Raw genomic sequence first — 25,843 nt, 5'->3', positions numbered from 1 at the left:
CTGATTTATAGCTCAAAAAAGAATAGATAGTGACTTCCCTGGTGGCGCAGTGGTTAAGAATCTGCCTGCCAATGCAGGGGACATAGGTTCAATCCTTGGTCCAGGAAGATCCCACATGCCGTGAAGCAACTAAGCCCGTGCACCACAACTACTGAGCCTGTGCTCTACAGCCCACGAACCACAACTACTGAGCCCACGTGCCACAACTACTGAAGCCCACATGCCTACAGCCCATGATCCACAACAAGAGAAGCCACCGCAATGAGAAGCCCGCACACTGCAATGAAGAGTAGCCCCCCCATTGCTGCAACTAGAGAAAGCCTGCGCACAGCAACGAAGATGCAACGCAGCCAAAAAAATAAATAAAAATAAATAAATTAATTAAAAAAATAGATAGATTAAATATTGCCATTTGGGTTTTCTTCATTGTATGCCAGTTTAGAAATAAAACAGATATCAGTAATCATCAGAGGAATGTAAGTCAAAACCACTTCACACCTATTAGAATGGCTATCATCAAAGAGACAAGAGATAAGTGTTGGCTAGGATGTGGAGGAAAGAAAACCCTTGTGAACCGTTGGTGGGAATGTAAATTGTTGCAGCCACTATGGAAAACAGTATGGAGGTTCCTCAAAAAATTGAAAACAGAACTACCATATGATTCAGCAACTCTACGTTCTGGGTATATATCCAAAGGAAATGAGAACAGGATACTGAAGATTGAAGAGATACCTGTACTCCCATATTTATTGCAGCATTATTCACAATAGCCAGGATATGGAAACCACCTAAGTATCCATCAAAGGATGAATGGATCAAGAAGATGTGGAGGAGCTTCAAGATGGCAGAAGAGTAAGACGTGGAGATCACCTTCCTCCCCACAAATACATCAGAAATACATCTACATGTGGAACAACCCCTACAGAACACCGACTGAACGCTGGCAGAAGACCTCAGACTTCCCAAAAGGCAAGAAATTCCCCACATACTTGGGTAGGGCAAAAGAAAAAAGAAATAACAGAGACAAACGAATAGGGACGGGACCTGCACCAGTGGGAGGGAGCCGTGAAGGAGGAAAGGTTTCCACACACTAGGAGCCCCTTCGCGGGCGGAGACTGCGGGTGACGGAGGGGGAAGCTTCGGAACCACGGAGGAGAGCGCAGCCACAGGGGTGCGGAGGGCAAAGCGGAGAGACTCCTGCACGGAGGCTCGGCACCGAGCAGCACTCACCAGCCCGAGAGGCTTTGCTCAACCACCGGGGCGGGCGGGGCTGGGAGCTGAGGCTCGGGCTTCGGTCGGATCCCAGGGAGAGGACTGGGGTTGGCAGTGTAAACACAGCCTGAAGGGGTTAGCGCACCACAGCTAGCCGGGAGGGAGTCCAGGAAAAAGCCTGGACCTGCGTAAGAGGCAAGAGACCATTATTTCCGGGTGCGTGAGAAGAGGGGATTCAGAGCACCACCTAAAAGAGCTCCAGAGATAGGCGTGAGCCGCGGCTATCAGGCGGACACCAGAGACGGGCATGAGACGCTAAGGCTGCTGCTGCCGCCACCAAGAAGCCTGTGTGCGAGCACAGGTCACTCTCCACACCGCCCCTCCCGGGAGCCCGTGCAGCCCGCCACTGCCAGCGTCCCGTGATCCAGGGACAACTTCCCCGGGAGAACACATGGCGCACCTCAGGCTGCTGCAACGTCATGCCACCCTCTGCCGCAGGCTCGCCCCACATCCGTACCCCTCCCTTCCCCCGGCCTGAGTGAGCCAGAGCCCCCTAATCAGCTGCTCCTTCAATCCCATCCTGTCTGAGTGAAGAACAGACGCCCTCAGGTGACCTACATGCAGAGGCGGGGCCAAATCCAAAGCTGAACCCCAGGAGCTGTGCGAACAAAGAAGAGAAACGGAAATCTCTCCCAGCAGCCTCAGGAGCAGCGGATTAAATCTCCACAATCAACTGGATGTACCTGCATCTGTGGAATACCTGAATAGACAACGAATCATCCCAAATTGAGGCGGTGAACTTTGGGAGCAACGATATATATATATATATTTCCTTTTTCTCTTTTTGTGAGTGTGTATGTGTATGCTTCTGTGTGTGATTTTGTCTGAATAGCTTTGCTTTTACCATTTGTCCTAGGGTTCTGTCTGTCCGTTTTTTTTTTTTTTTAGTATAATTTTTAGCGCTGGTTATCATTGGTGGATTTGTTTTTTGGTTTGGTAGCTCTCTTCTTTCTTTTTTTTAATTACTTTTCAAATTTTTTTCATTTTTAATAATTATTTTTTATTACAATAACTTTATTTTATTTTTTTGTATTTTTCTTACTTTCTTTTTTTCTCCCTTTTATTCTGAGCCACGTGGATGACAGGGTCTTGGTGCTCTGGCCAGGCGTCAGGCCTGTGCCTCTGAGGTGGGAGAGCTGAGTTCAGGACATTGGTCCACCACAGACCTCCCTTCTCCACATAATATCAAATGGTGAAAATCTCCCAGAGATCTCCATCTCAAAGCCAAGACTGAGCTCCACTCAACGACCAGCAAGCTACAGTCCTGGACACCCTATGCCAAACAACTAGCAAGACAGGAATACAACTCCACCCATTAGCAGAGAGGCGGCCTAAAATCATAATAAGGTCACAGACACCCCAAAACACACCACCGGACACGGTCCTGCCCACCAGAAAGCCAAGATGCAAATTGAAGGAGAAAAACCATATAATCATCTCAATAGACGCAGAAAAAGCTTTTGACAAAATTCAACACCCATTTATGATAAAAACCCTCCAGAAAGTAGGCATAGAGGGAACTTATCTCAACATAATAAAGGCCATATATGACAAACCCATAGACAACATCGTCCTCAATGGTGAAAAACTGAAACCATTTCCACTGAGATCAGGAACAAGACAAAGTTGCCCACTCTCACCACTATTATTCAACATAGGTTTGGAAGTGTTAGTCACAGCAATCAGAGAAGAAAAAGAAATAACAGGAATCCAAATCGGAAAAGAAGAAGTAAAGCCGTCATTCTTTGCAGATGACATGATACTATACATAGAGAATCCTAAAGATGCTCCCAGAAAACTACTAGAGCTAATCAATGAATTTGATAAAGTAGCAGGATACAAAATTAATGCACAGAAATCTCTGCATTCCTATACACTAATGATGAAAAATCTGAAAGTGAAATTAAGGAAACACTCCCATTTACCATTGCAACAAAAAGAATAAAATACCTAGGAATAAACCTACCTAAGGAGACAAAAGACCTATATGCAGAAAACTATAAGACACTGATGAAAGAAATTAAAGATGATACAAATAGATGGAGAGATATACAGTGTTCTTGGATTGGAAGAATCAACACTGTGAAAATGACTATACTACCCAAAGCAATCTACAGATTCAATGCAATCCCTATCAAACTACCAATGGCATTTTTCACAGAACTAGTACAAAAAATTTCACAATTTGTATGGAAACAGAAAAGACCCCGAATAGCCAAAGCAATCTTGAGAAAGAGAAACAGAGCTGGAGGAATCAGGCTCCCTGACTTCAGACTATACTACACAGTTACAGTAATGAAGACAGTATGGTACTGGCACAGAAACAGAAATATAGATCAATGGAACAGGATAGAAAGCCCAGAGATAAACCCACGCACATACGGTCGCCTTATTTTTGATAAAGAAAGCAAGAATATACAATGGAGAAAAGAGAGCGTCTTCAATAAGGTGTGCTGCGAAAACTGGAGAGCTACATGTGAAAGAATGAAATTAGAACACTCCCTAACACCATATACAAAAATAAACTCAAAATGGATTAAAGACCTAAATGTAAGGCCAGACACTATAAAACTCTTAGTGGAAAACATAGGCAGAACGCTCTATGATATAAATCACAGCAAGATCCTTTTTGACCCACCTCCTAGAGAAATGAAATAAAAACAAAAATAAACAAATGGGACCTAATGAAACTTAAAAGCTTTTGCACAGCAAAGGAAACCATAAACAAGACGAAAAGACAACCCTCAGAATGGGAGAAAATATTTGCAAATGAAGCAACTGACAAAGAATTCATCTCCAAAATTTACAAGCAGCTCATGCAGCTCAATATGAAAAAAACAACCCAATCCCAAAATGGGCAGAAGACCTAAACTTCTCCAAAGACATTTCTCCAAAGAAGATATACAGATTGCCAAAAAACACATGAAAGAATGTTCAACATCATTAATCATTAGAGAAATGCAAATCAAAACTACAATGAGATATCATCTCACACCAGTCAGAATGGCCATCATCAAAAAATCTACAAGCAATAAATGCTGGAGAGGGTGTGGAGAAAAGGGAACCCTCTTGCACTGTTGGTGGGAATGTAAATTGATACAGCCACTATGGAGAACAGTATGGAGGTTCCTTAAAACTAAAAACAGAACTACCATACGACCCAGCAATCCCACTACTGGGCATATATCCTGAGAAAACCATAATTCAAAAAGAGTCATGTACCACAATGTTCATTGCAGCTCTATTTACAATAGCCAGGACATGGAAGCATCCTAAGTGTCCATCACGAGAGGAATGGATAAAGAAGATGTGGCACATATATACAGTGGAATACTCAGCCATAAAAAGAAACGAAATTGAGTTATTTGTAGTGAGGTGGATGGACCTAGAGTCTGTCATACAGAGTAAAGTAAGTCAGAAAGAGAAAAACAAATACCGTATGCTAACACATATATATGGAATCTAAAAAAAAAAAAGAAAAAATAGTTCTGAATATCCTAGGGGCAGGACAGGAATAAAGACGCAGATGTAGAGAATGGACTTGAGGACACGGGGAGGAGGATGGGTAAGCTGGGATGAAGTGAGAGAGTGGCATGGATATATATACACTACCAAATGTAAAATAGATAGCTAGTGGGAAGCAGCTGCATAGCACAGGAAGATCAGCTTGGTGCTTTGTGACCACCTAGAGTGGTGGGATAGGGAGGGTGGGAGGGAGGGAGTCACAAGAGGGAAGAGATATGGGGATATATGTATATGTATAGCTGATTCACTTTGTTATAAAGCAGAAACTAACAACACCATTGTAAAGCAATTATACTCCAATAAACATGTTAAAAAAAAAAAGATGTGAAAGGGGTGTGTGTGTGTGTGTGTGTGTGCGTATATGTGTGTGTGTGTGATGGAATATTATTCAGCCACAGGGAAGAAGACATCCAGCAGTTTGTGACAACATGGATGAATCTTGGGCACACTATGCTAAGTGATATAAGTCGGACAGAGAAAGAGAAATACTGTATGATATCACATGTGGAAGCTAAAAAAGCTGAACTTATAGACCCAGAGACTAGAATGGTGGTTAACTAGAGCTTGGGAGGCGGAGGAAAAGAGATGTTGGTCAAAGAGTACAAGCTTCCAGTTATAAGATGAATAAGTTCTGGGGAACTAATGTACAGCAGAGTGATTATAGTTAACAGATATTGTATTATATACTTGAAAGTTGCTAATACAGTAGATGTTAAATGTTCTCACCACAAACTAAATGGTAATCATGTGATGTGATGTGATGTGATGCATGTGTTAGCTAACACTATGATGGTAATAGGTACTATGATAGGTAACTATCATACCTACCTGATTCCAAGTTCACACCCCTCAGGGGAAAAAAAAAAGTTTTAAGGTCCCACTGCATCTCACTGATTTTGATTGGGCAAGTACCTATCTTTGAACCTCACACTGTGCTTGGGGAATTATATTCTTCTGATCGGCCAGGGAAATAAGTTCTTTCAGTGTTTTATGCTTAACTCTGAGACAAGATGGGATCAAGTTCATCCAAAGTTTATAGATTGAGAGTGGGGTAAAGAATGATGATGGTAATATTACCCGAAAGGGATAGATGCTTGGTGGCAAAAAGTACAGACCACTACAGAGAGACTGAAAATATTTTGATAAGTCAGCAAAACATTAATTAAACGTTGACTGTCTGGCTTGTAATATATCTTACTAAAGTTAAATATTGATTTAACTAAAAAATATAATTCTGACTGGCTGACACAATTAACTTGTGAATGAAAGCAATAAATGAATAGCTAAGCTAGAGCACTCAAATTCAGATCTTTCAGGGTCTGGATACTTCAAACAATTCGGGGGTAAGTTAGGTTTTTTAAATAGGTATGTTTATAGTTCTGCATGACTATAATGTAATATTTTGACTGACAAGACAATGTGAGATTAAACATTGAAGTAACTCCTCAAATAATTTACTCCAGTATCATGAGGGTTTATGTATAAATTTAGACGTTTGTCCTTTTTCAAATTAATTAAACATTTAAATCTATAATTCTGTAGCTTTGGCCTCTATGCATTACTTACTTCATGGTAACTTCTCTTGTTAATTTAGTATTTCATTTCATTAAATAGTTTCAAGATTCTTTTGAAAATATTATACATGAAGCTTAGATTTAATGAGGGTAAATATTTGGTTAAGAACAGCCAAAGAACTGTCTTTAGAGAGTAACCTCAGAAAACCAATTTACAGTTATACTATTTGTGCTGAAGTCATTAACACTTCATTTTTTTTTTTTTTAAAACATCTTTATTGAAGTATAATTGCTTCACAATGGTGTGTTAGTTTCTGCTTTATAACAAAGTGAATCAGCTACAGATATACACACGTTCCCATATCTCCTCCCTCCCGCATCTCCCTCCCTCCCACCCTCCCCATCCCACCCCCCCCAAGCGGTCACAAAGCACCGTGCTGATCTCCCTGTGCTATGCGGCTGCTTCATTTTTTGTCTTTTAAACTGCCCGGTTAAAAGGCCAAGGGTACTTTGGGAGAATGTGGGGATTGGAACGCTAGAATTGTGAAGGGCGTTTAAAGGTAACAATTTTGGCAAAACTGTTTTACATTTTTACAAAGTTTGTTCACTCATTCTGAAGCCTGTCCTCCATCTTCACTATCCACAGCCCATTTTCTTGGGGGTCCTCAAATGGTGCTCTAGGTCTGTGTAATGCTGAGAGGTGATACAGATAAAGAACTCCAAACAATGTCAACAGTGTGAATAGCCACTGCGTGTTTCTATATGTAATGTAAACTATGCCTCATATAAGAATAAGGTTTTAGGATGACTGGAAATGAGCTTCTTTTGTATACCATTAGAGTATTGAACAAAAAGGTTACTATACCTAAATATTTTTAGAAATTCAATATTTTATTTACCATATTTAGGGACAAGATACTTTATTCATATTCTACTTCTAAAATTATTTATCTTAGATTAAAATTTTGTTGCAGTTAAATAAATTTTTAAAAAATATTTGATAATTAAGATAAGTGATTATCTTTTTAATTTGCCTAAAGTTATGACATAATTTTAAATGGTAATTGTATAATTGGACAATGTAAGCAAGAAATTTCAGGTTATGATCCTAAAAACTACAGCACATATATTTTCACTAACTATGCTGTAAGATACAATTATAGTTATTATATAAATACCCAATAATTGACACAAATCTTAACAAAATTTGATTAAAAGTACATTACACAAATAAATATATAAATATAAATGCATTTTACAATCAACCCGTGTTCACAAAATAGTTGCTTTTCTTTCTATATTTGCCTTGCATATGTTCCATATGTTTTCAGTGACATTATATATGTGAAGTATACATTCGGCTCATAGCAGATGCTCAGTTAGTAGCAATCCTTTCGTTTCATTTTTATTCCCTTCTCTTGTTGGTCCCCAATTTAACTCTTCTTATACCTCCTTTTATCTACAAATACACAGCTCAAGCAATAGACTGGCCAAGCCCATAAGTATATGAAAAATATCGGCCTGTTTTGCTGAAGTAATTCATCAATAAAATGCTTTATTCCCAATAATTCTGTGAAACTATGTCACATTCTCCAACCATAAAAACACCCCTACCTTTTTGTACAAGTTTCATTCATTAATACTTTGTAAACTTCTTATCCAAACTCTCTATTCACTTCTACCACACTTCCCACTCTTATAATGTAGTGATCAGAATCCTCACCCATCAGAGTTTTGGGGGATATAGGAAGACTCTCAGCAGAGTTAAGAACTTCAGAAAAAGAAATCTGGATTGATTGCAAATTTATCTCATAAAGTGGAATGTATCTTGTGAGTTATTTGCCCTAAACTCAATTTAACCTTCTCCTTTAGGGAACTAGTATATAAGAAGGAGGATTTTTAGGTTTTTTTCCAAGATGCATGTTTTGGATGATGCATGTGATTTAAGGAAACATTACTGTGTACAAAGGATTGATGACTTCTTTGAAGATTTAGGCATTAAAAGGATATCCCAGAGAAGTTTGTTTTAATATTAGTGAACTGCTTTCAAGATGAATTATAGTGGTTAAATTTATTTAGCATCTACTACATCCCAAATGCTATTTTTACAATTTTTGCAACAACTCCATGAGTTAAGTATTTTCTTTGTTTTACTAGTAAGGGAACAGAAACTCAGAGGTTTTATAACATGTCTAAGGTTTCTCAGCTGAGAAGTGCCTTCACAATGACTCGAAGCCAAACTTTTCTTGGCTTTTTTCATTTGTTGTTTTCTTTGCTTTTAGTTGCTGCTCTTTTTATAGGAATAAACAGTTTTTCACTAATTAATATAGTCAATTATTCCCACTGTGGAACATTTGGAAAATTTAATTCATATATAATCCTACAACTAAGAGATAACACTGTTAATATTTTGTCATACTTATAATCACACATGCTATAGTTGAATCATGAATTTAATTATTTACATTGAATTATAAGCAGGCTTTTTGTGTAGAATCGTGCAGCTTATTCACTGCAATAATAGCTTCAACGGTCACTGTTCACATAGATAATAATGTGACCACATTGGACTTGGAGCTGTGCAACATCATGTAGCTGGTTATAAGCAATTTTTCTCTTTTTAACTGTAAGTTAATGACTCAATATATTTCATCTTTTATAGAATATTCAACTTAGATTTTCCTTTATGTTGAATACTTTTCCCCCAAGTTTTGTTTTTCATAAACACTATCCATGCATAGACAACTATCTGCACTTTAAACAAGTGCCTTTTTTATATTCATAGAAAGAACATTTTCAAATCTTTTACCTCACCACATGATGTTCACACCTTGACACAGAATGTCAGTGACCCTACCGACAGTCATAGGTTGCTCCATTTATTTCTCTTTTTCAAGTCACTTGTAAGAGGAAAAGAAAGTGTAAAGGCAGACAGGTATGTCCACTGTTATATTTGATTCACTGTCTCCTTAATCGTGTTTTACACAGACAAATGTTATATACAACCCCTTCATTGGTTAAGTAAGAAATGCGGTAAAGTCATTGGGATATGCCACAGAGAAAAAAATAAGCATGCGTGTCATTTTAGTTTTTATGTAAAATCTAAACAGTGGATAGACTATGAAAATTGACTAAATTTACAAAATTTAGATGCAATTACTTCTACTCAGGGGGAAGAAAAAACCTAAAATACATTTTGTGGGTGGTTGACAAAACTCTTAACATTCCCTGTTGGCTTTGGATGCTAACAGATGCTTGGATGAAATGTGTGCTTTAAGTTTAATTACCTAGATAATTGCAGCAACCATTTAGTTGCTTTTCCCATTTAGATCTGTCCATACAGATAATGTGCAATCAATGAGAATTAGCACTGCCAAATCATTGGGAATGTGAGTTATAAAAATATGATGCCTTATGGTCCAGACTAAACTGTGTATCTACTCAATCAGTAATTAGCTCTCTGTAACAAACTATGATAGAGACTACACCAACAACATAGTTCTTCTGAGCTTTTCCAGCGGACTAGGCTTTCAAACTTAGGGACTGAGAGGGATATTCAAGTGGAGGAACCCGGATGACTGCCTGAGAAAAGCTGAACTAAATCTACTTTTAAAAACTTTACTTAATAAGTAAAATGTACTCTTTTTGGTATACAGTTCTATGAGTTTTAATAAGTGCATAGAGTCATATAACCACCACCACAATTAAGATACAGAACATTTCCATCAATCATAAAAACTGCCTTGTGCTGCCCCTTTATTTTCAACCCCCCATGCCCACTCTCTGACAACCTCTGCACCTAGATTTGCCCTTTCCAGAACATTATATAAATGGAATCATATAGTATGTCGCCCTATAAGTATGGCTTCTTTCACTTAGCTTCAGACATTTAAAATTCATCCATGTTGTTGCCTATATCAGTGGAATGTTATTGATGAATAGTATTTTATTGTATGGCTATACCACAGTTCCTTTATCCATTCACCAGTTGGAGGAAATATAATTTGTTCATAATTTTTGATATCTGTCCATGACCAAAGCCAACATAAATATTTGCCTGCAGGTTTTGATGTGAACATGAGTTTTCATTTGTCTTAGATAAACACCTAGAAGAGAGATTGTGGGGTCATATTGTGAGTGTATGTTTAACTTTATAAGAAACTGCCAGACTGTTTTCCAAGGTGACTGTACATTTTGTATTCCCACTGGCACTTACCAGAGTTCTACTGCTCTCTTACACCAAAAACTGCACCTTCAAACAGTTTTCTTTTGTTGTTTGTTTTTTATTTTTGCTATTCTAATACTTGTGTAGAGGTAGTTCACTGTGTTTTTAATTTGCATGTCTCAAATGACAAATGATGTTGATGACCTCTGCCATTTAATTGAGGGTATCTGCATCTTTAAATTTAATGTAATTGTAGATATATTTGGGTTTAAATCTATCATCTTGCTATTTTGTTTTCTGTTTGTCCCATCTGTTCTTTGTTCCCAATTTCTCATTGTCTGCCTTCTTTTGGTAAATTGAGGAGTCTTATTATTACATTTGATCTTCTTTGTGGGTTTATTATCTATAACTGTTTGATTACTTTAGTGCTTTCTTTGGGGTTTATATTATAATCTTTATTTTATCACAATGTACCTTCAAGTGAATTTTACTACTTTACATATAACATGAGAGCCTTACAGTAGTATACTTCCATTTCTCTCTTGTGCTGTTGTTGGCATACATTTTAATTATACATATGCTATGATCTCTATAATACAGTGCATCACTTTTCTTCAAAGAGATAATGTCTATTAAAGATACATAAATCATTAGGAAAAGTCTTACATATTTTTTCCATATCGTTACCATTTCTGGTGCACTTCTAACCCTTATGTAGATGCGTATTTCCATCTGGTATAATTTACCTTATAACAAAAGGAGTTCCTTTAAGATTTTTTTGTAGGATCTGATGGTTGTGAATTCTTTCAACTTTTGTGTGTCTGAAAAAGTCTTTATGATGTCTTTATTTTGAAAGATAAATTCTCTGGGTATAGAATTCTAGTTTGACGGTTGTTGTTGTTGTTTTACTTTCAGTTCGTTAAGAATGTTGCTGTACTGTCTTAGACCATGCATTGATCTTAATGAGAAATATATTACTATCCTTCCTTTGTTCCTATGAGGAAAATCGGCCTCTTTTCTCTGGCTGGTTTTAAGATTTTCTCCTTATCACTGATTTTAAGCAGTTTGATTTGATGTGGCTTTTTGGAATTTTTTTTCATATCTCTTGTGTTTAGTGTTTGTTGACCTTATTGGATCCATGGGTTTATGGATTTCATCAGATTTTATCTAAATTTTTAACTTCTTTTGAAATATCTTTTCCTATGCCCCTACTCTCTCCTCTCCCTTTGGGGACTCTCATTTCAAGTTTATTAGGCTGCTTGAAGTTGTCCCACAGTTCACTGATACTCTGTGAAGTTTTAAATTTCATTTACTCCCTACATTTCATTTTGAATAGTTTCTGTTGCTGTGTCTTCAAGTTCACTATTCTTTTCTTCTGCAATGTCTAAGTTGATATTTATCCCATACAGGGTATTTTTCAACTCAGATATTATAGTTTTCACCTATGGAAGTTTGATTTGACTCTCTTAATATCTCTTATGTCTCTACCTAGCTATTTGAACATATGAAATACAGTTATAATAACTCTTTGAATATCTTTGTCTGCTGATTCTCACATCTATGCTAGTTCTCGGTTGGTTTCAATTGGTTGACCCTCATATGGTTCCATTTTCCTGCTTCTTTGCATGCTTGGTAATTCTTGATTAGACACCAGACATTGTGTATTTTATCATGTTACGTGCTCCATATTTTTGTATTCTTATAAATATTCTTCAGGTTTATTCTCAAGATGCTGTTAAGTTACTTCTAAACAGGTTGATTCTTTGAGGTCCTGCCTTCAAGGTGTTTTAGGCAGGACTGGAGTAGTGCTAAGTTTAGGGTTACTTACCCCCACTACTGAGGCAAGACCATTCTATTCTTTTTACCTCATCATCTGGCAGGTAGGAACAGACACCTTTGTTAGTGCTGGGAACCTGATCCTAAGTAAGTTTTAAAAAGAATACTAGATGCATAGATGTGGTGATATGTTGTACAAAAGCCCTAGGGAGCTTTTTCAAATAAAGAAGCATGTCTATTCCCTATAATTTGGTAGAATATATATGGATTAAAATTAAAAGCTAATTATATTTGAATTTTAGAGAGATTTTTTAACCCTTGGATTTCTTCTATTATTTTTTATTAAAGTTTATACTTTATCAATGTACTGTGCTCATTTCTGCTAATTTGTGGTAAACAAAGCATTAGAAATGCAATATTCAGTGCTCTTTTTTTAAATTAAAAAAATCCACTGAATAGTCTTCTTCCTATGATAGTTCAACATATATCACATAGTTTTTTCTAAATTATAGAGTTTAAAAATTTTGATTCGGGGAGAAGGAACTATTAATAAACATAGGATAAATGATCTCAAAATCAGAGTCCTGGCAGTAGAACTAGATAGGCTTTTCACAATGTAAAAACAAAGAAAATTAATTTTTCTCATATGTTTTGGTAAAGTTTAACTTTGGTAGGCGTAATGAACCTGACTAAACTGTTTTGTAATGCTTGCAGAGGCTTTGTAAAATGTGGAATATTTAATTAAAATATACATTTACTATATTGAACATATTTCAATGGTAACAGGGTTATGAGCTTTTATTTTTTATAGAAAATAAATAAGAGCACACTTGCCATAATATTGTATTATGAATATGTGAATAGAACAATTACTTAATGACTGAGGTAATTTATTAATAAGTCTAATAACACCCTTGTCCTACGATGACAACTTAAAAATTAGGTGGATCAGGGATATCCAGAACATTGAAGGCTCACTCATTGAATAAAGGCTGTAGCAGGCTAGATTAGAAATTGACATAAGTATATATGTATTTGTTAGGGGAAGTGGTAAAGTCATTCTTCCACTTATTTCTTAATAATGGAGAAAGGATTATATCTGATTTTTCGATTATGTTCTGAACTCTGACAATCTAACAAAAAGCTACTTTTGCTAATATCTAAGAATCAGAATCTTATCAAATTGAGGTACTGCCATTTCATATTTACTTCTACACTATTAAAATTAAAATTCCTAGATGCATTTATTATTTCAAGTGGAAAATATTGTAGTATTCTATATCAGCTTTTAGAATTAAAGATGAATATGTTCATATTTTATTATTTTTCAAATATTAGCAGATATAGGAAATTGATTTAAAATGGAAGAATTTAACCTAACAATACTGTTGATATTTTTAAAACATGTTCAATGATGTCTTAATCAAGCTAGAAGGAGACAGAGAGCAATATATCTCTTGAACTAGAGCAGTGCATATGTCAAATAAAGGCGAACTACCAGCACCTGTGCAGCTGAATTGCTCCCTTTTCCTAGACTAAGTTAGTATGGCTGATACAGGAAATTTCCATTTATTACACCATTTTTTTCCTTTAGCTCCTTTCCTGAATTTTGACCAATCTTTGCTTATTCTAGTTGATTGCTTTTTTGAAGTTTTCAAGACATTAACAGGAAGATAAATTACGAGACAAGATGCCTGATTCACCACAGTGACGTGACTTCTCAGAAACCTTCAAATACTAAATACACAATTTCTCCAAGATATAGAATACTTTAAATGTTATTATTTCCATTTTAGCAGGTGGCAGAGGATTGATTAAAACATTTGGCAAAATTTTCTGTGCAATTCAGCCCAACTCTTCCACGGTGGCTATCACGGTAGAAGAAGTGGCCCAGCCACTAAGAGTTGAGTTCAGTTTTCAGCTATTTCAGTATCCAAAAATACTTCCCATTCAATGTTAAGTATTCCAGTGAAGCAGCAAGGAGAGAAGATGTTGAAGCACAGAGAATTTTTTCTTTCTCACAAATACTGTGTCTATTCATCCCTATGTAGACAAATGAGATGGAGTAGAAATGATCCCAGAGGTTTATTTCAACTCCCTGCATTTAGAGAACTAGTTAGTTACAGGCATAGGGTATTACAATATTTATGAGAAGAAAATAAATTTGCTGTTTTACTAATAGTTATTTTTTCTCTCTCTTTTTCTCTTTCACAGACCACCACTATGCACTTATAATTTTGTACTTAAAGAAAGTGAGGAAATATTTCTCAGTCCAAATACATGCGCACCAAATGAAATATAAAATGCCTTCTTCTATCAAATATAACAACTTGTTTGTGAATTAAAGAACTTGTAAATGGAAACAACGCAATTAGTATTTCTTTCAGAATGCATTGTTCAATCTGAAATTCAGATATTTCTACTTCTTGAATAAATTTTTAAGAATCAAAAATATAGAATATTTTAAAATGCATATGCTAAAGCATTCTGAATATATTTTAAAAGCTATTTATTTCTGTTTACCTTAATCAAATGTTTCTCATTGAATGTTTCCCTTAATTACTTAGTATTAATAGATAATATGTCTTTAGAAAAAGAGAGAAGCTTATTGCTTCAACACTGTCTAAATAGTATCATTCTCCACTCAGAATGCAGTAATAAATGAATTTTTAAAAAATCTGTAAATTTATCATTTTGAGAATTCACTTGGATTAATGTAAATCTTGTAAACATAAATACACCTTCTGTTTAGTGAGCTATTTGGCATTTTGTAATGCTTTGTAAATAAAGGCTTTGTTTCTGTGGAGGACAATAATCTATGGCCCTGAAATCCTTAATGCCAGATCTGGGGTCTGCCATTTACTAATGGTGTGATCTTGAGTAACAAAATTTACCTCACCATGTTGCAGTTACCTAAGAATTTTTGTGAAGATTGATTCAACACTTTGACTAGTGTCTGCCCATAGTGATAATAATAATAAAAATAATAACAGCTAACGCTTACATACATCACTGTATTCTTGGCATAGTTTGATACTTTATATACATCAATTCATTTAATCCCTACAAAAGCCCTATGAGATTGGCCTTGTTATCCCTACTGATGAAGAAATAGAGGCAAAGAAATGTTAACTAATTTACCCAGGATTGGGTAGTTGTGTCCTTATATGATTATGGCCCACTCTAATGGACTCATTTTAATTTAATCACCTCTTTAAAGACCCTGTCTCTAAATATATTCACATTCTGAGGTACTGGGAGTTAGGGATTTAGCATATGAATTTTGGGGGGAAAATGTTCATCTCATAATACCTTCTATCACTCATTAGCTCCACAATGATGACCTTTGTATAATGACATTTGAAGGTGAATTGGGACCATTATTGGTGCCTACCTGGAAAACACTGATGTGTAAGACCCTTGATGTATATTATATGTGTGTTCCAGGCAGAAACAAGTAGAAGGCTCTTCACATTTTGCTTAGGGATTTAAGCAGTGCTGCCTGCACCTCTACTGTCTGTCAGTCCTTCTTGAAAATAGCTCCTTCAGTTTCTGCCTCAGCCCTTCACTCTACAGGCCTCTGACTCCAAGCAATAGATACCTTCTCTCTCCTCTCTGTCACTTAGGCATTTGTTCACAAACATCCCACATTCTTAAACAAAACCACGAACGCTTATGTAATTTCACTTTTCCAATCCCCCTCAAGTAGTTTGTCAGATATCCCCAGAAATTTTGAATCTCAGTTTGTGACATTTAAAATTAAATAAAATGCATTAGAGATATGTCCCTAGGGGCAGAAATCCTGCTCCAGTATTTGTGACTGCTTAGGGCCTCTGGGTAGCAGAGAAATAGTACCCGACTTGTCCCACAGCATATTAAATTAGGGCCCCGTAACCATCATAAGAAAACTTCCTTGTCATAAGTGATGGAATCTTTCACGGATAAGTTGAAGATATAAACTTATGAAATGTTTATAGGTTTTCATATTGTATTATCTTCACCAGTGTCCTAATTCCCTCTACTCTTTTTAAGATGAACAATGAAAAGAAACCTTTGGAGCCTGTCTTGGGGGTGAGGGAAGTAAACTCCTCTGATCCACAAGTCTTCAGGCAGTATTTTTAATCATTTTTGTTTTTTTCCAAATTTGTAGAAATCATAGATCAAAAATAGTAGTAAGAGGAAAAAAATTAACTGTTCGAAGGACTGTGATGAAACACAGGTATTTTTATAGCAATTATCTAGGACAACAGAAGGAACAGGCAGCCATTATGCACAAAATGCATTACACCAGGCTGCTTTGAAGACACACTGCTCTGGATCAGATACAGAAAGCTACAGAGAGATGAATTGTTTAAGTTCTTTATCCTTCAGGATGCCTACTTGGCATGGGTCATAGACTTGAACTCAACATTGTCGTTCAAAGTCCTCTCAACAACATATAGTGTATTTTTAAGTTAATTTGAGGATTTACCTAAATAACATGTTCCATATTTTACTGATGTGCCCTCTTTGTGTTTCCATTGAATAATAAACATCTTATTAAAAAAATAAATCACCAACAAAGCAACAAATCATACTTTGTTACACACAATAGTTGACTGAAATGATAAGTGGACATAATCAAAGGGCAACTAGATTTTGTTTGTTTTAACAAACTATCATTCAGATAAGTTGCAATACCAATCTAATTTACTGGATAATTGTTTAATTGTGTGTGTGTGCCCATTATTGACAAGGCACAATTATGTAAGCTTACAATCAGCTGTAATCATAAAAGTGTTGTCACGAGTCATAACATTTATGGTCTATGCGTTAATTCTGTTTTTTCTAATAATAATAATATCAAGTATATAATGAGTAATTACTATATGCCAATCTGTGTTTTAAGTCTTTGATTTGCAATATTTCATTTAGTCCTTACAAATGCCCTATCAGGTATGTTATTTTATCACCTTCAGTGACTAAAGGGAGAAATAGAAAAAAAAAATCCTTCAGACTATTACTTTCAATACTTGAAAGATATATTTGTTGTGTTTTGATAGTTACCTATTGGGTATTTATTAGGCATCCTGTAAATGTTTGTGAATGGGTGAACAGGAAGTCAAATCCTCTGGATAAAAAGCACAGGACAAAGGGGGAAGCCTGGCCCTGAGAAACTGTGACGTGGCCAGTGAGTGCCTGCCCATAGCCATGAAGCTTGCTGCATGGGAACATCCCATAAGTCATCAGACACATGTGCTGGTTTTCTGGTCTGTGCTTTCAGGATCTTAGGATGAAGACACTGCTAAAAGTTACCAAATACCTGAATCCTTCCCCAAGATAATATATAACCTGCCTCTCCAAGTGGCATAAACAGAATTGTCAGAGGACATTAGGGGATGACATTGGAGTTATGAAATGTAGGACTTCAGTGCACAGATAGCATTTTCATTCATAATTTCTTTTTTCCTATGAACATGTGGCACATGAAAAAAGAAGGATATATGGGAGGTGAACAGCTGGTTATGCAGATGGTGTTGATGAGTTGAATTTGGATTTCTGTACCATGGCTTGAGTTTCTGGAATGTGAGGCTCTTAGCTGGGGGTAGGATTATATATCTCCCAGGGACATGGAAGAATGTTTGCATGTAGGCTAGCAGTCATGATTAAAGTGCTTTAAATGGAACATAATATTGCAGAAAGTGTTTGAAGATTCAAAGCAACAGATCATTCACCCAGATTCACTAGGACCCTTTGAAAACTCTTCCAGATTTCCTATTGATCCCCATCAGCACCTTCCAGCTCTTAACTCAGGTTTACCCTCGCACCTTCCTTCACACTTGGGCCCTTTCTTGGCCTTTTCCATGGTTAACTTGTTATCTCTCCCAAACTCACTCCTTCCTTTGCTTTTGCCTCCTCCTCTGTTTCCCAAAGATGCTATTTCATGTCTCTGTTACGGCATAGGGTATTATAACTCTTTGCTTACTTGTTCATATCCATCACTAGAATGGGATCTTCCTGAGAGTAAGGAATTTTGTGTTATATATACATTTTTGTATTTTCAGGGTCTAGATGAATGCCTGGTTTGTTTCAGGAGCTCCATAAACATCTGTTGAATGATAAATGCAAAATTAAATAAATGAAGCAGTAAGTTTCTTTTTGGCTTAGCTGGGTAAGAGTGGGCAGACACCAATGATTGCTGGCTACTTAGAAGAACAAAATGTTTCAAGTGGTTCTGGTTAGAGATCAGAGAGCCCTCACGAAGATAATTTAAGATTATCTTTGTCTTACATTCTTTTCTAAGAATGTCGTAAAAACAGATTTGATTTTAATATTAGTCGATGTTAGTCAAGACAATTATAGTATTTAAGAATAATTTGCATTTAGAATTAAATTTAAAAGTTCTTTTACATATAGTGTTAAAGTACTAAAATAGTAACATTCTAAACACAGATGAATTATAAATTTTAGGTTTTTCCTTAATAACTCTCTGGGAAAAGAAACAATCTGAGGGTTAAAAAAAAAGTCTACTGCAGGCATAGATCCTGAAATCATTGGAACTTTGTCAGTGGAACCTGTCCTAAGTTTTCAAAGGATTTTTTACTCTCTAATATTTATTAGTGTTGTGTTTCACTTTAACACTTGGTAGGAGAGATGTTTAATTAGGAAAATGTCTATGGAAAAAGCTTTTTCAAGATAAGTGTTGTCAAAATGAATGAAGAGTGAAGAACTAGAAAGTGGGTTTACTCCTAGCAGAATACTCTTTAAGTGGGGGATATGGGATGAGAAAGAGAGAGAGTGACAAAGAGACTCAGAATTTATTAAGAGTACATATTATTTTAATGATTAAAGTAAACGTATTCTCAGAACCATGTGACCTGGGTCACTTCCCACAGGAAACTTTCATTCTAAATGCCAAGATACGGTTTCTGTTAAATAATGAGTTACTGAACATAGGGACTATCTTATTTCAACCTTATTTTCCCACAGCCTGTACCAAAAAACACTTGATCAATATTTATAGATTTGAATATAGGCACAGTCTTTCACATATGGTAAATAAAAATTATTTGAAAGACACCCCAGTATTAGGGTGCTGGCAACCAACAGTGCTGGATTCACCCTTATCTCCCTTCCCATTGAACGAGTCAAGGAAATACACAGAATCTAGGTTTGAAAATCTCTGCTATCTAGGAAAACTGTTCACAATCTTCCAAACTTCAGGAGGAAATTATAATAATCAAAGCCAAATAGGACACTGAGGCAGATAGTTGAGCTGAGAATAAGGAGGAAGAGGTTGACCCACTTGCTCTGTGATTCCATTTCACTTTCCAACTAGAGGTATATGGTCGTTTATCTACTGGGAAGTAATTACTTTCTGAGAGCAAGAAAATTTTCACACTCTCCTCCATTATTTCACTTTCCAGTCATCAGGAGCCCACAAGTCCAGGAAAATTATGCTGTTGGAAACAAATATAGACAGGCAATGATGGTTTGCCACCTGTGGTAAAGTTTTTTTTTCAGTAATGGCCCGCAATTTGTTCAATTTGTTACAATCTCCCTGTAACCATTCCTGTAGATAAGCCCCTCAAACCCTCACTGCAGGCTTGAACATATGTCTTAATTTGGACACTGGTACAATAACGAAATGTGACGCAAGCTGAGTCCTGAAAAGTACCTGATACCATTGGATCCCAGAGACCTCAGTGGAAATGCCCAAGCTTGTCTCCTGGAAGGATGAGACACCAAATGGAGGAGAACTGAAACACCCCAGCCAACAACTGCCATCGAAAGGACTGACCACAGACACAGAGACTGGCAGAGCTGGCCCAGACCTGAAGAAACACACAACCAACCCACGAAGTCATGAACTCTAAATAAAGTGGTGGCTGTTTTAAGACACTGTTTTGGGACGGTTTGTTATACAGCAAAAGTTAAGCAATATTCTTTCTGAAACTTGAAATACATAGAACATGGATGACAGCAAGAAAAACTGTGTATTTTATATATATAATTGTTAGACAACAAACAAAATATAATATGTATCTTATAGAAGAATGTTATATAGGATACTTTAGTATAACATATTACGATAAAATATATTACCACCATCTGCAAACAATGTTGTGAGTTCTCCTTTCCAAAGTTATTAGATGATAATGCTGTCTACAAACAAAACACAATAGAGTAAACTACCCTCATAACAAATAAGAATGTAGTAGAGTGGTAGGATAGAAAAGAATACACAGAAATTAATAACTTCCCTATATTATTAGCTACAAAACATTGAAAATACAATTATAAAAGAGATCTACTTCACATTTGCAATAAAGTATAGTATACCTAGTTTATTATTGTTTATAAAACATTGATTTTTATGTTTATAAACCTATCAATTATAGAAAAATGGAAAACTAAGTAAAAGTAAAATTTAAAATCATAAAATCTTATTCCTCTGAGCATTTTTCTTAATTTCTTTCTCTCTCCCCACTTCACTGATTGACTCCAAACATGTATCTCTGTATAAAAGGGTACATTGAAAGATTTTTTAGATCATATTTGTCAGTAACTTAGAAATTCCTGAGACATTTCCTTACTTGCAAGCTAACAAATTTCTCTGCTATAGTTTTATGGATGCTGGCTGAAGATATATGATTTCTGACTCAGAGAAAAAAATAACCTCGCAATAGCATAGGCAGAGTATCCAACTCTGACAGCTCCAGCTCTCACAGGGCAACACAAAGTGGGCCAAGTGATGCGTGAACACTGCAGTGCAGGAGAGCAACCCAAGCTTAGGGACGCTGATGCACTTCACTTGCAGAACTTTTCCCCAGAGGGAGACATTAACTGTATTATACTGTAGAGTAAACAAATCTTTCCTTTGCTCCGGAAGGAGACACTGGTTTATATTCTAAGGCGGTTTTCTTTATAGACATCCTCAAAGACAGTCAAGAACTAGGAGGTCAGTGCTTGCAAACTGGGCAGAAACGAAAGAGACCCAAAAATTGTATCTACATTCCTCCCACCACTGCCTACAAAATCCTGTTTTTTTAAAAAAGAAAAACAAGTTTTTAAAATACATAACACTATGCCTTTAATGTGCTATCATATTCTGAAATGGTATTAAAAATTAATTTCTGAGTCTAAAAGATTAATATGAATTTAATTTTATTTAGTACCACTCTAAATAGTAATAATTATAATAACTATGAGATATTAACTTTATAGTATTAAGAAAAAAATAACAATATATTGTGAGGTGATGTACAAATAACGCCAGTCATCATTTCTAGTTGTAATAGTGTAGCGATTATTTTCTGCTGTAAAATTGATAGACAAAAAAGAAAAAGAGATTAGAATAAATGAATTCAATGGTAAATTTTCAAATGTAGGTGGGGCAAGAGGAATTGGTTTCTGATTTTAAAAAGAGAGAATCTCAACAGAAATGCCCATGAAGCACCATCCCTTCATGGTGAGAACTGCCAGAATATCAGAACACCTAAATCGGCGAGAACTCTGTAGAGTCCTGTATGTACCAACTGCTATGGTTTAGGAGCGATCAAAGTTAAACTCAACATGGAACACCCACATTCAAGGCTACCAAGCTAAAGCTAAGGAATCTAGTCCATGGGTGGCTCTGCATCTGATCCAAAAGAGCCTGGGAATGGGGTTATTTTTGAAACATTTTATCAAGATTGTAAATATACTCTGCCCACTTCCTCTGGGTTTTACCAGATTGAGTGCATCTATTTTTAAGTGTGGAATGAACATGCAAACTACATGTTTAGGCATAAAACATTGTGATGAATACATGTATAGGGGAAAACAATACAATGTCTCTATCACTGTCACTATATTTTCTCCCTGAAATCTCATCTTGCAAAATAAGCTACAGAAGGAAATTGGTCATCCCTCAGGACTTCATGTCTTAAGCATTTCTGAATGCATTTCACAGAATCAGAGTGTCTGGGGTTCTGACTCTGCTGGAGGATGTGGTGCTGGAGAGTGGTTTCGAATCCAAGCCTGGGCGATAGTCTTTCTGAGTTCAAATCTTGGATCTGCCACTTCCCATCTGGGTGCTTTTCACCTGACTACTTAAGCACCTGTGTCTCCATTTCCTTAGCTGAGAAGTGGTGGTATTAATTATACTTTCTTCACAGGGTCGGTGTGCAGATTAAATAATTATAATGTCTAGAACATGATGACAGAATTCACAGAGATATAGTAATTGTTATAACTGTTATCTTTATGTATGGTAGAGACCAGAAGCAGGACACTGGTCATTGGTGTCAGCTACTTCAGGAGTTACAGAGCAGCCATGATGCATGGGCAATATATGTCAGGGTAAGACTGTACTCTGACATCATTGGAAGCTGCCCATTTGGCTTGCTTGTGAGCCAAAGGGTCTCAATTTGAATATTGCTTGAAAATTTTATTTTATTAAGACTTTTTAAAAGAGCAGTTTAAGCTTCACAGCAAAGCTGAGAGGAAGGTACAGAGATTTCCCATATGCCCCCTGCTCACATACTAACAGAGCCGCCCACATTACCAACATTCCCCACAGAGTGGAACATGTGCTGAATCTACACTGTAGTTGATGAATCTACACTGACACATCATAATCACCCAAAGCCTGTAGCTTACATTATGGTCCATTCTTAGCGTTGTATATTCTATGGGTTTGGATAAATTCCATAGTTGTACTTTTACAGAATGCCATATAGTTGGAATCATACAGTATGTAGCCTTTTCAGATTGGCTTTTTCACTTAGTAATATGCATTTAAGTTTCCTCCATGTGTTTTCATAGCTTGGTAACTCATTTCTTTTTAGTGCTGAAAAAATATTCCATTATCTGGATAGATCACAGTTTATTTATCCATTCACCTACTGAAGGACATCCTGGTTGCTTCCAAGTTTTGGCGATTATGAATAAAACTGTTATAAACATCCACGTGTAGGTTTTTGTGTAGACATAAGTTTTCAGTTCCTTTGAGTAAATATCAAGGAGCAGAATTGTCAGATCATATGGTAAGAGTGTGCTTAGCTTTATAAGAAACCATCAGACTGTCTTCCAAAGTGCTGTACCAATTTGCATTGCTACCAGCAATGAATGAGAGTTCCTGTGGCTACACATCCTCACCAGCATTTGGTGCTATCAGTGTCCTGGATGTGGGCCATTCTAATAGATGTATAGTAGGATCTAACTTTTGTTTTGATTTACATTTCCCTGATGACATATGAGGTTGAGCATTTTTTAACATGCTTATTTGTCATCCTTATATCTTCTTTGGTGAGGTGTCTGTTAAGTTTTGGGTTTTTTTCCCATTTTTCAATAGGGTTGTTTATTTTCTTATTGTTGAGTTTTAAGAGTTCTTTGTATATTTTGTATAAGTCCTTTATCAGATGTGTTTCTCCCAGTCTGTGGTTTATTTTCTCATTCTCTTGGCATTGTCTGTTGAAGAGCAGAGTTTTTAATTTTAATGAAGTCCAGCTTATCAATTACTGTTTTCATGGATCATACTTTTGGAGTTGTCTTATCTAAGAAGCAATGGCCATGATAAAGGTCATCTAGGTTTTCTTCTATGTTATCTTCTAGGAGTTTAATAGCTTTGCATTTTACATTTAGGTCCATGATCCATTTTGAGTTAATTTTTGTGAAGGGTAGGGTCTTTGTCTAAATTCATTCTTTTGTATATTGATGTCCGATTGTTCCAGCACTGTTGTTGAAAAAGTGACCTTTGCTCCCTGTACTGCCTTTGCTCCTTTATCCTGTATTTATGTGGGTCTGTTTCTGGGCTGTCTGTTCTGTTCCATCAATCTAGTTGGCTATCCTTTTGCTGCACCATCTTGATTACTGTAGCTTTAGAGTAAGTCTTACCGTTGGATAATGTCAGTCCTCCAACTTTGTTCATCTCCTTCAATTTTGTGCTAGCTATCTCCTGAAACATTTTTTAGAGAGTGTATCTCTGAAGACTTACTTTTGCAGCTTTAAAATATTTGTAAACATTCAAGAGTTCCTCATGCATCTCCTTGAAAGGAGTGAGGTTACTGTGTACTTAACAACGAGGCTTCCTCAAGTATGCTAGGTATTTGGAATATAAAAAGGGAGAAATTTGAATTCCTAGACTCAAGGAAGTTATATTCTATTAGAAAAGCGACCTGGTTAAACATACGTTGTCATACCCTGTGATTATTGTGGAAATAATGATTACTCCGAGGGCTGGTGTGGAGCAGACGCTGAGTATCAGCTGCAGTGGAGGTTAGGGAAGGCTTGACTGATGATTAAGTTGGTTCCTGATGGATGTTCAGGGATTAGCTCATGCAAAGAGAGACCTATAGAGGAGAATGTAGCTTGGTACAATTGTAGAGTATGAGGCAAGAAGGGAGAACAGATGTTATACAGCTGGGTCAGATTATATGAAGTTTTGTATGTCATAGAAGAGGAGTTATTCTAGTCAGGAATTATTTAAGATTATCAGGTAACAATAGGGCATGAGCATACTTGTGTTATTAAAAAGACATATCTCTCATATGCCTTATTGCAGAGGACATTACCAACCCCTCTGCTGGAGCCCTGAACATACCGAGGTAGGAATAATAAAAGGAGATGTTAGGTAAGCAAGGGAAATAAAAGATGGAGGGATTCAGCACAGTGATACATTGGAGTTTTGTCACAACAGCCTGGAAAGAGCAAAGGAAAAGTTTGCTTTGTGTGTTGTGTAGTTGTGGCCCTCTAACGTGACATAATTTTCTTCATCCCTTCTCTAATACATGCTGCGACCCCTTTTGAGTTCCAAAGGGAAAACCCAGTTGGAGTTCTGTTAAATGTCCTCAAATGGAGTGAGTAAAAACATAAGAGAAACAATTAAGGATTGCTATATACCATCCACCTGAAAACTGTATGGGTTTTATTTTGAAAGACCATATTATAGTCTTTCATTCTGGCAATAGCAGGGACTTGAAGAACATGGCAGATTTAGTTGATCTACATAATAGAGATAAAATCTGAATGGGACCTGCTATTTGAAGTACTACTAGTAGTGATGGTTTGAAAATCCATGCCTGCCAAACATAGAGGTCCCAAATGAATTAGATCAATACGCTCTAGGCCCAAATTGCATCACATCTCGGCAATTCCTTCTCCAGAATAAGGCAGAATAAGGGTATTTTTTGTTTGCTCAGTTTTTTTTTTTTTAAGAGATCATGGTAAGTGTCTTAAATGTTATTTTTATTTTCTCTTTCTTCCTAGGAAAAAAATCACTGACTAATAACTATATGTATCTACTTATGTCCCTGGGTGGGGAAAGGGAGGGTATTAGAGATCTCCCAAATTTTCCCATTGAGAAGATCCAGTTTTTCATGTGAGCAAACTTGAATGTATAAATTGAATATAGAAGTTATGCTGTGGATAAAAGTCAAACATGTACTTATAAAATTTATTAATTATACATATTATGTAAGATGATATGCTGATATAGAAATTCTCACTTTTCATGAAACAATTTACCCAAACTCTTAACATGTATTTTTTTACATAAATATCTTTTTTTTAATCAATTAAGCCCTCTTTAAAGTTATCTTACAGGGTTTTGTAGGCCATAGTTTTCCTG

General features: G+C 36.3%; 1 protein-coding gene across 1 annotated transcript in view; it reads left to right on the top strand.

Moving 5' to 3' along the window:
* The window catches only part of LIPI (lipase I), a 66,303-nt gene extending 51,682 nt beyond the window's left edge, over positions 1-14,621 (top strand). The window contains exon 10 of the mRNA XM_036850717.1: positions 14,467-14,621. Coding sequence (XP_036706612.1) covers positions 14,467-14,554 — 88 coding nt within the window. The 3' untranslated portion in view covers positions 14,555-14,621. The remainder of the gene's footprint in view (positions 1-14,466) is intronic.
* Positions 14,622-25,843: the final 11,222 nt, after the last annotated feature.

The sequence above is a fragment of the Balaenoptera musculus genome, chromosome 4 (genome assembly GCF_009873245.2).
Source record: "Balaenoptera musculus isolate JJ_BM4_2016_0621 chromosome 4, mBalMus1.pri.v3, whole genome shotgun sequence".
Classification (NCBI taxonomy): Eukaryota; Metazoa; Chordata; class Mammalia; order Artiodactyla; family Balaenopteridae; genus Balaenoptera; species Balaenoptera musculus.
Note: the sequence above shows the minus strand (reverse complement) of the source record. Positions and strands in the feature narration are given on the sequence as shown.